This window comes from Magnolia sinica, chromosome 19, assembly GCF_029962835.1.
Source record: "Magnolia sinica isolate HGM2019 chromosome 19, MsV1, whole genome shotgun sequence".
NCBI classification, from domain to species: domain Eukaryota; kingdom Viridiplantae; phylum Streptophyta; class Magnoliopsida; order Magnoliales; family Magnoliaceae; genus Magnolia; species Magnolia sinica.
The window spans coordinates 38341984-38355861 of record NC_080591.1 but is presented as its reverse complement, the minus strand read 5'-3'; the positions used below and the strand labels follow the sequence as shown (position 1 = coordinate 38355861).

The 13878-nt window shown below is 41.7% G+C and overlaps 1 protein-coding gene across 7 annotated transcripts in view; it reads right to left on the bottom strand.

Moving 5' to 3' along the window:
• LOC131235711 (phosphatidylinositol-3-phosphatase myotubularin-1) overlaps positions 1 to 13878 on the bottom strand; it is a 124651-nt gene that overhangs the window by 19039 nt on the left and 91734 nt on the right. For all 7 annotated transcript variants that reach the window (XM_058233024.1, XM_058233023.1, XM_058233020.1 and 4 more), the window contains one exon: positions 8454 to 8538. In XM_058233024.1, coding sequence (XP_058089007.1) covers positions 8454 to 8538 — 85 coding nt within the window. The remainder of the gene's footprint in view (positions 1 to 8453; positions 8539 to 13878) is intronic.

Genomic DNA, 13878 nt, shown 5'->3' with positions numbered 1-13878 from the left:
AGCTTCCATTGCAGTAAGGACATCATCTGCAGACTTGTCATCCTCAATTGCCACAGATGTTAGCCACTCCTTGGGCAAGTGCCTGGTCAGATGTTCATCAACAACAGCCATCCGTGGTGAAAACAGTGAAAGAGCATTCTCAATCGCAACAGCGCTTGAAGGGAATACAACAACATTATCGGAATTAAGAGCCATGTGACGATATATCCCCATAAATCCAGCAATGAGATCAGGAAATCGCATGCTTCCAGCTGGAGACTGGTAGGGGTAAATTGAGTTCTCTTTCAGAACACTGGCCAGACAAGCTAAGAATGGGATCTTTTCATCAGCTACTGAATCATCATCAAAAGATTAATCCAAGGAACTGCTGATGTCTTGGAAGCCATTCTTGAGAAAATCAAAAATGATCTTGACCTGATTCAATTGGCGAAGTTGGCAACTGTAAACAGATAAAGAATGTGAAATGCAACCACTAGACTTCCCATAGGTCTAAGCTGCTTGAGCACAGATAGCTTCATCCTCATTGTACCCATATTCAGATATCGATGCAAAAGTTGGTTCATATGATCAGGACATGAAATCCTTCACTGTCAAACCTCCCATTGAAAGATTTGATTTTTTTTTTTTTCCCTCATTGGCTCTCCCACGTCCCTTCCTAGGCATTCAACTTCACTTCTCATTTTTGCAAAAACAGCAGGACCTAGCAACTTGTTTCGAACCAGAAGACGTAATCTCTGGCATTTTGTTTCTAACCTTGCAATCTTCTTCACACTCTCCAAGAGTAGCTTGTGTGATGTGTCAGCTAATTTACGATAAAATCCTCTTTCTTCGTTCCGTATTTCAAATTCCTTCTCAACCATACGAACCTTAGATTTCAAAGAAGCGTTCTCTTTTTCCATAGAATCCAATCTTGCCGCTAAAGCATCAAAATCAGCCTCCACCTGGGACTTGGGCTTAAATCTTCAACCAAAATTTCCCCGACCTGAATAATCTTACGCAGATGATTGTTGCCATCACCTAACTTTGAAAGCTTCTTACTTGTTTCTGCTAGCTTCTCTTCTAGGTTTATTCATAACTTTTCAAATTCTCTTGAGCTCTTCATTACAGCATCATGGATCTTTTGCTCTTGATCTTCCCGGACTAATCGTAGCTGCTGCGTACATTCCCCATAAGGCCGCATCCAAGTGAACTATCTTTTCTTCTGCAGCTATTCTCTGCCACAATGGATCCTCCAATTCTTCCTTGAAATAGGTTGCTTCAGCTTCTGCCTTTTTCCCAGCCGACAATGGCTTCCTCAGCGACCTTTACATGCTTTGTCACAAGATTGACTTTCGCATTACAATCAATGAGGTTGAATGTAAAATTTCACTGCGATTTTTCATGGATCTTTCCATTTCTAGTGCTTTGTCCTCCATATATGCCTCTCCCTCAAATTGCCCCATAGATAAGACAATGGATGACTTCTTTGGCTTGGCTCTCTTCTCCATTGGCTCGCTTGCTTTCATAGGTGTAAGGAGAATCTTCTTGCCATTAAATTTGAAGCTAAATGTGTTGGCCTCTCTGTCACTAGACACATTTCAGTCATAAAGCTAAGGCCGTCCAAAAAAGTATATGAGAGATGTTCATTGGAACTACATCGCACCAAATGGAACCTTCGTAGTAGCCTATCTTGAAGTTTACCAAGCCCTCATAGATACTGGAATGGTCATCTTATTAACCCATGCACTCTTGTAGGGTTGTGGGTGGGCCTCCACTGGCAATTGAAGCTTCTCAATTAGGTCTTGTGATACCATATTTGAACAACTTCCTCCATCAATAATTAGGTTACATACCTTATCACCACACCTAACTCAAAGTTTAAAAAAGAGTGGTTAGTTGCCAATCTTCGGTCTCGTCCTTCTTAGGAGCTACAAGTACTCTCCGAACAACAGCCAATATTCTGTCTCTTGTGCCACACTCACAAGTTTCTTCTTGCCGTACATCAACCTCACATGGATCTAGTTCCCTCTTCGGTTCATGATGCAGGACAATTAACCACTTGCTCTAAAAGCTCGAACTGATAGAGCATAGCAAATTAATCCCTTTATCTCATAGCCCAGGTCCCAAATCCATGGGTTCCGCCTCACACGAGCCACAAATCCATGGGTTCTACGGGCCGCCCACCCTAAGTGTGCCCCTGCATCCCACAGGCCACCCCGCTCAAGCCTGGTGTCAAAATGCCCCCGCATTAATTCATTATCCTCTTCTTCTGCGCAAACAACGTTAACTTTCCGGAGTCTACATAATGCCCTTTTCACCACAGCTATGACAGTCCAAGTCATTAACATCACCACATGAATCACTTCCTGCAGGAGCCTCACCTTTATTCTCCACCACATGATGTTTGGACGCCTCACCATCTTCCATGTCACGTGTAGGGTTTGTGGGTACACAATTTCCGCTGTTCCTCGACTCCAATCGCTCCACTCGCATCTCCAATGCATCCATGCAATGTACCAAGTAGTCGAGTTGATCCGCCATGCGTGCAAGCATGTCATCTTGCTACTCATCCATAGATCTCCCACAGTTCGAACTGCATGTGCGAGTCAACATCAGCAAAGCCTACGCTCTGATACCAAATTTATAGCAGACGGGCAACAAGAATAAAGAAAATAAATAGAAAGAACGAAGATTTAAAGGGTTTTAAGGAGAAGATGTGAGGATTAGAAGACGATCAGAGATTAGAGTGGGAGAAGTGATAGATCTCACCGAAATCAGCACCGGTGGTGGTATTGGAGTCGGCACCTCTAAAAGGGAAAAGTTCTTTCTTCAAAAGAAAATCTGCTTACAATGTTTTTCTTTTTCCCCAAGAAAACCCTATATAAGGACTACTAGGCTGACTTATCTAAAAATACATGTTACAAAATACCCCCCTGCAACAACTTTTCTTATAAAAACACCACTGCAGCAACTTTTCTTAATAGAGAGTACACGTGCACTTGTTGGGTTCAAGATGCCCCAATCGCACCACCAAATTGGATCGTAAAAGTGGTTAGTTGGCCTATGGTGCCTGGAGAAAACTCGTGGGTCCCACCCCAACCTTGGTTCTCCATTTATAGACTTTAAGGCCCCCACCACTTTTGTGCTTAAAGCTCATAGTAGGAGCGAACCGAAAAATGACCTAATTTCTCCATCCACAAAACCATCCTATCTTGTTCCCTCTTACCTATGGCAAGGGGCAAACTAACCAATAGTTGGATATGATCCAATAGCAATACAAACTCCACCTCATCATCAAGAAGAAACCTATGGCAAGGGGCAAACCAAACAACCAACTCCCCATAACAAGAGAAACACAAGCAACCTTGATATTGCATTCTATAGAAAGGTAGGCCAATCACAAAAATGCAGCTTGCAAGGAACATTTGCCAAACCACACATCCTCCCAAAAGCATATTTGCTCTCCATTACCATGGGAAAACTCAACCCCTTTCTAGATAGTCGCCGCTTGATATAGTGATGAATCCCTAATACTCCACCCACCATCCTGGTAACCATACTCATCAGCAATGGTCTCTCTCCAAAGGGTGCCCTTTTTCTGTCCCAAATCTCCACAACCATTTTCCCAGTAGCTCAAGATTAATCAGCTCCAGATCCCTTATGGCAACTCTTCCATACAATTTACACACCTCCCTCCATCCTAGCATATAGAATGTTTTCTTCTCATTTGACCCCAGACACAAAAACTCCCTCAACCTCTCCAACCTAACCAACACTGCATTCGAGAATCGAAATAAGGACATGAAGTACATTGGCAAGTATGACAGGGTTGCTTCAATGAGGGTTATTCAGCCACCAAGAGAAAAGTATCGACTCTTCCGCCTCGATAATTTCCTCTTAAACCTTTCCATCACCATGCCGCAAAAACATTTGGTCGGCTTCCCCAGGGATAAGGGTGGACCAAGGTATGTGGAGGGTTAGGAGCCTGCCATGAACCCAAAGATTCCTACTCAACCTCCACAATGGATATGCAAACACCCAACATCTCGCTCTTAACAATATTGACTTTCAACCCTAGCACTTCTTCAAAGAACCTTATAATCATCCTCAACTAGTCCACCATGATAGTGTCAATGATGCAAAAGCATCATATCGTCGACGATCTGGAGATGAGAAATTGAGGGCTTCAATTTCCTACACACTAAACCCATAAAAAGGACCAACTTCTTGCCCAATCCAACATTCTACCCAAGGCTTCAACAGCCACCATGAAAAGAAAGGGTGAGAGCAGATCTTGTTACCTGATACCCCTCGAGCTTTTAAAGAAGCCTTTCAGAGACCCATTAACTATAATCGAGAATCTTGTTGAACTTACACACTCCCTCATCCACTCCACCCACTTCCTTCCACACCCAATTTGGCCCAGCATGTATTTGAAGAAGTCCCATTGCATATGGTCATGGGCCTTCTCAATATCCACCTTGCAAACAATTCCTTTCACCCCATCCTCATACCTCGAATCTATGCACTCGTAGGCTATAAGTGCACTATCCATAATTTGTCATCCCATTATGACAACTCCTCGACTCTTCAATACACATGCCAAAATTACTTGGAATTTGAAAGTTAAAACTTTGGCACAAATCTTATATGGCCCACCTATCAAGCTGATAAGTATGTATTCCTCAGGCTCTCTGCACATGTTACCATCGTAATGATAACGATAAAAGATGCCCCAAGTTTTGTCAATAGTTGACCCCTCTCAAAGAGTTCCGACACGAAGCTCACCATGTCCCATTTCACAACTTCCCAAAAAAACTTGAAAGAACACCAAAAGGAATCCTTCTGGGCCCGATGCTTTGTCCCTACCTAATGAATTCATTATAGCTCCACAGCATTCTCTTTCTTTTCTTTTTTTTAAAAGGTTTCTAAAGCAAATTAGCCTCTTACCTTAACAGACTCTTGAAAGAAAGGTTATCTATCCTTGATCTCATCCACCATCCTATCGACATCAACTCTTCATAGAATTTAACCACCGCTTCGCATACCCTGTCTTTCTCATCTATCTTATCACCCTCCACAACAATGATGCTAATCTTGTTGCACCTGGTCCGAGGACTCGCAATGTTATGGTAACCTAGTGTTTTTATCACCCTCTTTTAACCAAGTAGCTCACGAGCATGGCCTCCATTTGATCTCTTCTTCCTTAACATGGCCCGAGTAGTCTTTCTCGAGCTTCCCAAGTTTTTCTCCTCCTTCGACAATTTTGCCTCTTTCACTTTTATGTCAAGAGCTTATATGTTGCTAAGGATGTTTTCAATTTCAATCTCCCTTTACCGCAAAACATCCCTCTTCTAGTTTTTAATTTTTCATACCTGACTTCCCTAGTCCCTTTCCATTTCAGCACTGGCACCTTCCTCACTATTGCAACCATTCTGAACACCCTCCTGACTTCCCTAGTCCCTTCCCCTTCCCTTCTATGTAGAATGAGCTCCTCCATTCTTATGCACCTCTCAACTGACTTTTGTTCCCACCTACCATGCTTCTTCCTCAACACCAGCCTCCCAACCAGTCTCGACCACATGGTTGATGGGACTGCTAATTTCCTCTTTTTGCCCTAGCATTGACCCTTGGCTCATCTCCCCACCACCCTTGCCTACCCCAACTATGTAGATTTTTTGCTTCATTTCCCTTCTTCGTGATCGGCTCTTAAACTCCCTTTACAATCTCCCTCATAATCTTCCCTACATTGATCTTCCTAGATTCTCTTGAACCCGACTCTATATGATAGGATTTTTTTAGTAACACCCTATCCAACACTCCTATTTCAACAAACAAGTGGCCACTGATAAGAGGTTAGGATCGTTTGATTTTGGGATTGGCTCAACAATAAGGTGTCCCATAATGTAGTTTGTCAATTTGAGCTAATGTTTGCATCATGTACAATTTCTAAGTGCATGTGTAACAAGCACCATAAGCCAACGTATCAAATAACACCACTCAGACAAAACTGGTAATACACTTGCTCAATGACTGGTATCCTTTACAACGCCGCAAAACATAAAACAACCCAGTCTTTTTAGGGCCCACCATGTTGTATATGTGAAATCCACTCAGTCAATCAGATTGGCTCTTGAATGCTAGTATTTGGGAATAAATTCAATCCACATCTCAGGTGGGCCATACCACAGCGAACAATGGGGATGAGACGCCAACAATAGGCACCTTCGCTAGAAAATCCTTCTCTTAAATTGTTCGCGGGAGTTCTATGGATCAGATAATGTTTTCGTCGGTTATTGCCTTCACCTGGCTCCTAGCTAGAGGGAGATCCCTCATGATAGATAACACGCATCGTAAGGGCATGATTCTCACCAATGTTTGCATCCTTTGCAAGGCTAATGAGGAATCCATCGGCCATTTATTCCTCCATCGCCCTTTCATCAAAGACATCTGGTCTTCTATCCTCAAGTTTCACATCGCCTGGGTCATGCCAAGCACAGTGTCTGGTTAACTTGTTCTCCTAGAATGGAATGGGAAAAGGCAGTAGTGACTTCCAAGAGGTTTGGCATTTCAAAATCTTAGCTTCTCTTTAGGGGCCGTTTGGATGGGAGTAAATGGAGGTAATTGGTACATAAGGTGTGCTTGGATGGAAATAAATGCATGTAAATGAAATGAAATGGGAGTAAATGTGATTTTAATTGAAATCCTCTCTATGAAAGAGGATTTGGAAGTAAACGGGGTGAAATACCTTTTTGAGTTCCCATGGAGAGTTGCAGGTGTAAATAAAGGTGTCGCCATGCACATGTCCTCCATACACATGTCACACTAATGATACTCCAAAACAAAGCAAATATTGGGTACATCACTAAAATCACACCAAAAGAATGATCCAAACCATCCAAAGGATGGCCATCTAAATGGATACTTAAAAAACATAGACAAGTTTGTGGCCTACCCGAGACTTGAAATATCCTCATTTTTGGCTAAAGTATACATGTCAATGGGCTTCTTACGATACTTCTATTAAATATCGCACATGTACACTAAGTTGGGATATTCAAGCGGATTTGGGACATCACATATATTCCTATGAATATATTGAAAAATTCAAATACATTCCAATTCCTCCCATTTACTCCCTTCCAAATAAAATATTTTGATTTCGAATGCATTTCATTTACTCCCATCCAAACACAACTTTGTAAGCCATTTACTCCCAATTCATTTACCTCCAAATCCATTTACCATTTACTTTCTATTTACAAGCTCCCAATCGAGCCTTAAGAAATTTGGAAAGAGAGGAACAGTTGAACCTTTTGCAACCTATCTACTCCTCCTTCCAGAGTCCTTGGCTTCATCTTTCGGTATATCAAGGATTGGGCCTACAATCTCATATTGGAGGATAGCTCGGCGGTTTCTCGGCTGCTAGACTAGCTGTGCTCTACCTTCTTCTCAGGCCTTTGGTCTGCCATAGTTTCGAGTTGTGTAGTTCTATATCATTTGGTCTTTTGTTTTTTGTTCTTCTTCTTACTTTCAGTTTTGTGTTTGTTGGTTCTAGTTCAAGTTGTATAGTTGGTTTTCTTAGGGTTTTTTTTTTCCTTTTTGGCTTTCTCTTGTTTGTTTCTTGTTGCGGGCTTCTTTTGCCTGCTTGCTTTATTTCTTTTCCGTTTTTTAGGCTGCCTTTGGCTTCCTTTAATAAATTTCAATATTCATGTGTGGAGCCAGCATTGTATATATGTTTCATATAACCCGTTCGCCTAGTGTGAGTTGATTGTGAGCCATCAAAAATCCGTTCAGTGTAAGATTCTTAAGGTAGATGGTTCAGATTGTCGAACCAGTCAGCACATAGTACCTGTGTCCGGCGACGCATCATCATCATCATCATCATCATCAACATCTCTCTCTCTCTCTCTCTCTCTCTCTCTCTCTCTCTCTCTCTCTCTCTCTCTCTCTCTCTCTCTCTCTCTCTCTCTCTCTACAAATGCAAGTATCAAGAAAGGAAAGAGGAGGTGATGAAGGAGGCCACATTCAAAAGACTTGAGCGACTTAGACATCCTGAACATATCATGTTTAAAAACAGTTGCCTAAGCATCTATTATTTAGCCCACAAGTCTGCGAGAAGAGAACCTCCACAGAATTTTCCCTTTAGGGCCCTCGCTGCTCCCATGTCAAGACAGAAAAAAGAGCCAATCAGATGAGTATCACCCAGCAACACTGGGACAGATAAAGCCCCTTGGCATGTTACAAATATCGCTCAGGGATAGGGGGTCATATTGTCCCATATTAGTAACCAAGTTTGCAAAAGCAAGGAATTACTTAGACTAGTTGTGTATGAGATCAATTTACTAATGTCACATGTAAGAAATGAGAATCTTGTGCATTTCTTAATAGCTTCCCCCTGAGCATAAGAATGAAAACATGCTAAAGTAAAATTTCCAAAAGAAAACATAATTGAGATTGATCACAGCAAATACCTGAAACCCTTTAAATGTCCGATAGAAAGGATCAAGCAGCAAACTAGCTAGTGAAACCAACTGAGTTGTTCTATCCCATCCATCACTGCACAAACAACAAGCTTGTTACAGTTCCAAAGCAAGGAGCACCCTGCACCATTAAAAACTTGCATCTGATATTGTTAAAGGTTTGTCAACACAACCAAAGAACTTAAAATTTGCATAGAAAGTAATAAGACTAGAGACCATGAGGAGAACTTGCTAGACTGGAAATCTTCAAAACATGTTTTGCAATGAAAGCAGAGACTTTGCTGCACAGTAAAAAGGAGTGTGGATTGACTAGGTGTTCCGTATCCGTTACGATACGCCCGTAAAGGCCGATACGTATAGGTAACGGCCATGACCGTTACGCGATACGGGGGTGAAAAGGGGCAGTTAGTTTTTTGAGATCGTATCGGCCGTTACGGTGGCCGTAAAGGCCGTTACAAGGCATAACAACTCCCGTAACAGTTGAAAAACAATCACTTTTTTCCTATTTAAATTCAATTTTCTCATCTTTTTCACTTTTCTCATTCCAAAAACTCTCATATACCATTTTACAACATATTTCAACCACTCTTACTATAGCTTTTAAGATTAAAACTGTGAATTGAAGTGATTTGAGCGAATAAAATCTTCATGGGCCTTTTTTTGAAAAATTGAAAAAACAGTATTTATGCCTTTTTCTAATTTTTAGTTGTAATGCTTGATTTTGATGTGTAAACATTAGAGACAATCATATTAAACAATTCACGAGACAACCCGATACAACACTCTCACCAAAGAGTGGACCGTTACACTACCATAAACATGTTCAAAACAAAAAATGAATACATATTTGAAATATTTCCATTATTATTTATTTTCTAGATATTTTTTCAGAATTTTTCAGACAAAAGAAAATTTTCAACCGTTACGGGGGTCGTAATAGTCGTTACGCCCCCGTATCAGCCATTATGGACGATACCCATATCAGTAATGGTGGTGACCATTACGGCCACCGTTACCGATACGGAATACCTTGGGATTGAGACACCGGAGGACTGTTTCAAGGGTGGTAGTGGGCTGGACATGCAGCAGGCTGTGAGTGGGTAATCTTGTAATTGTAACCATGGAGCTGATCCTGTACATGGATTCTCATTGAGTCATCAAAATCAGGCCCAGGCTTGACCCGCGTAAGTCATAGATGAGCTTGGACCTGGGATCCAGCTTAAGCCTCAGCAGAAAATGTTGTCGACCTGGATCTAGGCTGGCCCATCAATTAGTCAGGCCCAAACCTCACACGTAGCAGGTTGGACTCCAGAGCACAATGGACCAGCCTACCCTGTTCCTGATCTAATAAAACACTGTTGGCAAATGCAAATGTATACGCTATCTTAATGAGGATTCAACAAAATGGAACACAGAAAAAGGTCTAACACACTCACTATAATATGAGATTTTTATAATCAGTGAAAAGTAAAAACCACCAAAATTCATAGCCAACCCCAATTAGTGGAATAAGGCTTAAATGATGATAATGGGAAAAAACAATAGAACTTCAACAAAAAAGATTATGACAATTGGAACCAGAAGTTTGAACTATTGTGATGATTGGAACTAGAAGCCTGAACATTGCATGGCTTAGTGTCTGGATAAACCAAGAGGCAGCATGAACTCTACACTAAGTCCATCCAAAATAAGAGAATATATTTATGACACAACTTGTTCGGTTGTTCCTGAAATTATTTATTTCATATAAAAGATAACAGAATACAGGCTCAAGAGTATCCAACAGCAGGTTGCAAATAAATGCTTGTAGAACTTGGGATCAGGCTTAGATCATGAAGATGATGACTTTTTGGAAATCAGATTTGAGTAAAATCTGATTTCCAGAATATCCCATTTGGATGAAAGAGTCCAACTTTCTAGAACCATGGGTTTGGGTGAAAATCTCCACTCTCCCTCTCCAAAACCCGTCTCCATATGTCCTTAGGTTATGGGCTTTTTATCACTTCTCTAGTGTGAGGTGTGTCCTTGTAATGCGAGGGCATTTTCACACTGGGCTCGAGTGGAGTCGCCTGTGGGATGCAGGGGCACACACAAGGTGGGTGACCCATGTGATTTGGGGCCCACAAGGGAGGTCCCGTGTTCGAGAAGCCTCACCAGGGGTGATTAATGCGCATTTCACACCGGGCTCGAGTGGGGTAGCCCGTGGGATGTGGGGACACACTCGGGGTAGGCAGCCCATGTGATTTGGGGCCCACGAAGGGGGTTCGGCCGAGGTCCTAAACCCATGAGATTTGGGGCCTGGGCTATGAGATAAAGGGACTAATTCGCTATACTCTAACAATTCGAGCTTTTAGAGCAAGTGGTTAGTTGTCCTGCATCAAATTGGTATCAAAGCGGGAGGTCTCGTGTTCGAGACTCCTCACCGGGGGTGATTAATACAAGGGCATTTTCACGCTGGGCTCGAGTAGGGTCGCCTTTGGGATGTAGGGGCACACTCGGGGTGGGTGACCCATGTGATTTGGGGCCCACGAAGGGGGTTCGGCCGAGGTCCTAAACCCATGAGATGTGTGGCCTAGTCTATGAGATAAAGGGATTAATTCGCCATACTCTAACAGTTCGAGCTTTTAGAGCAAGTGGTTAATTGTCCTGCATCACCTTGTATCATATTGCAGCTATAAGGATGATTTAGAGATTACGGCAATGAATCTAATGAGTTGATAGCCATTCATCTTCCATGTCATATGTGCTGGGTTGTTGTAGTTAGAAGATCATCAGCAAACAAACTCCCATGCACAAGTATATACTCTTCCTTTATTAGAGAATGTCAAATACTCCAATTCTTCCTGTTCCAACCCACACAAGTTGGTGAAAAGATGAGAAATTGAAGGCAACACATTTCAACCAATAAAAAAGGAAATAAAAGAAAAAAAAAAAAGGAAAAGGAAAAGGACACATTGTGGCATGGGGCGCACATGCCAACTTTGGTATGCTTGTGATCTGCGCCATTCACAGTACGCTCAACTAGTGATTGTCCCAAATCTCTCACCCATACCACTCTGGTGGGCTACCATGAATTGCCTCTTCATGCTTTCCTTGCGTGTAAATTGTGAAGTTTCTTTGCAGCACGTACGCACCAGATCTCGGGCATTATTCTAGTCAGGCACGTTCTGACATTGCTTGGCCCAATACTAGGCCAGCCCACTCATCTATTTGGCCACGTGTACAGAGAATATCAACCATCAATTATTATTTCCAACCATGAGCAATCTAACATGAGTTTAAAAATCCAAGTCTTAATCAGGATAATGAAACAGTCCAAATTTGAGTTTAGAAATGAGAGTATTTAACGCAAGATTTAAAGGAATCTATTTTAGTTTAAATATCTTGTTTTTATAAGTTTATGTCGAGGAAATTTTGATCTTTATCACCTTCACTAGGATGGTCTTCAGACTCTTCACTTTAAGAATCTGAGTTTTAATCAAGACAATGAAACAGTCCAAAATTGGGTTTAGAAATGAGTTTATTAAATGGAAGAATTAATTGGAATCTACTTTAGTTTGATCTTTTCACCTTCATGAGGTGGGGAATCTACTTTAGTTTGATCTTTTCACCTTCATTAGGTGGGGAATCTACTTTAGTTTGATCTTTTCACCTTCATTAGGATGGGCCTGCTCTCAACTTCAAGAAGAAGAAGAAGAAGCAACAGTCTATTGGTACCCTTGTTTTCTTAACTTATTTTTGAGTTATGGCAGATTGGGCCGTATGGTTGTAAGTCTTGTGATAGGATTTGAGGATTACTTTAGTCAATATTAGTATTTTATTCAAATAGAAGGTTGGGATGTGAAATAATGGATGGTTAGGATTAGATTAGGGTGTCCCTTTTCTTAATCCTACGTTGGATCAACTTTAGGGGTGTGATGCTCCCATCGATGGTGTGATTCGATCGAAAGTTCCAGGTTTAAAGTGACTTTGAATTACATATTAAGGTTTTGTTATGTTGATTCTCCTGCATCATTTTTTGGTATCAAAGCAGGTTTAACTCCTTGAGAAAAATTTGATGTCAACAAACACGCCCGCCCCCCGTACGCATGTACACAAGGAGGGCCCCACCTTCAATCTGGATCGATGACAACATCTATGAAGGGCCTCCTAATTAGAGGACTGTGTTTTGGTTCCTTGGGATGGACCCGATATCATGTGGATCCCATCATTGGATCTCATGATCGTGGCCCACTACCCTAGGTGACCTAGGACTTTGAGTTTTGCTTATTACCGTTATTAGAAACATCATGAACGGTTTAGATTGCATTGATTAGTTGTTATTTTTTATTACTTCGTCTTTAAGCAATAGTATGCACATGGTGCGGCTTTTGGGGTATAGGTTTTTCTTATAAATAGGCAAACCCTTGTAGGGTTTTTTTTTCATTGAAGATGATTAATAAAATTCTGCACTTTCCTGCTTTTCTAATTCTCTGAGTTGTGGAAACCTAATTGGATGCGAAACCCTCCCTTCTTCGAATGACTAACTACCATGGTGCGAAGCCACACCCATCACGAATCGCCTCCATCTCCTACCCTCCATATTTCTCATCTCCTACAGCCATCCCCTCATCAAATTCATCCACGTTTGCAGTTAATCTTTCCCCTAAAGCAGATTTCTAGAATCTGGCCCTACAAGAGAGCTGAAACTTCGGCGGAGCACCTCGCACGGACCTTACGTCGGATCAGGCCGAAACTTGGGGGGTTTGTAGCCCAACCCCAGCCGACCAGCCCCAAGGAGGGGGTTTTTGGGTTTGTGGGCCCCACACACGTGCAGACTGCCTTCAGTGCACTTGCGTCAAGCGTGGCCTACTGTCCACACGCGCGGGCGGTCTTCAGGTTCACTCTCTCCTCTCTTTCACTCCTCTCTTACCTGATTTCCCTAACCCTAGATTGTCTTAAACTACCAATTTCTTTGCCCTTTTTCCAACCCTAGGGTTTCCTGATTTAAAACATGTGAATCCCTTGGATTGGGGAAATTATTCTTGTGCATGTGTGGCTGAATCTACTCTCCTTTGAGCATTGTTTGGTTTATAATTTTAATTGATTCAGTCCTAGCATGTGTAGGCCTAGACCCGCATAGATTCCCCTTGACTGAGTGCTTGACCTTATGTGGGATGTAAAATTTTGTGTGATTATTTTGAACTAGTATGATCTAAAGCCTAGAATCTCTCATATCATGTTTAAAATTTCATGTCCTACATCAAATTTGGTATCAGAGCTTAGGATTCTTATAAAGGAATGCATTGCATGTTTAGGGTTTGATTTATTCACATTTAGTTTGCATTAACTCTCATCATAGAGTCTTGTAGGATCAATTAGTCTCATTTAGACGTATATACTTGTGTTAGAGGGTCTTTGAGTTGGGGAGTATTTG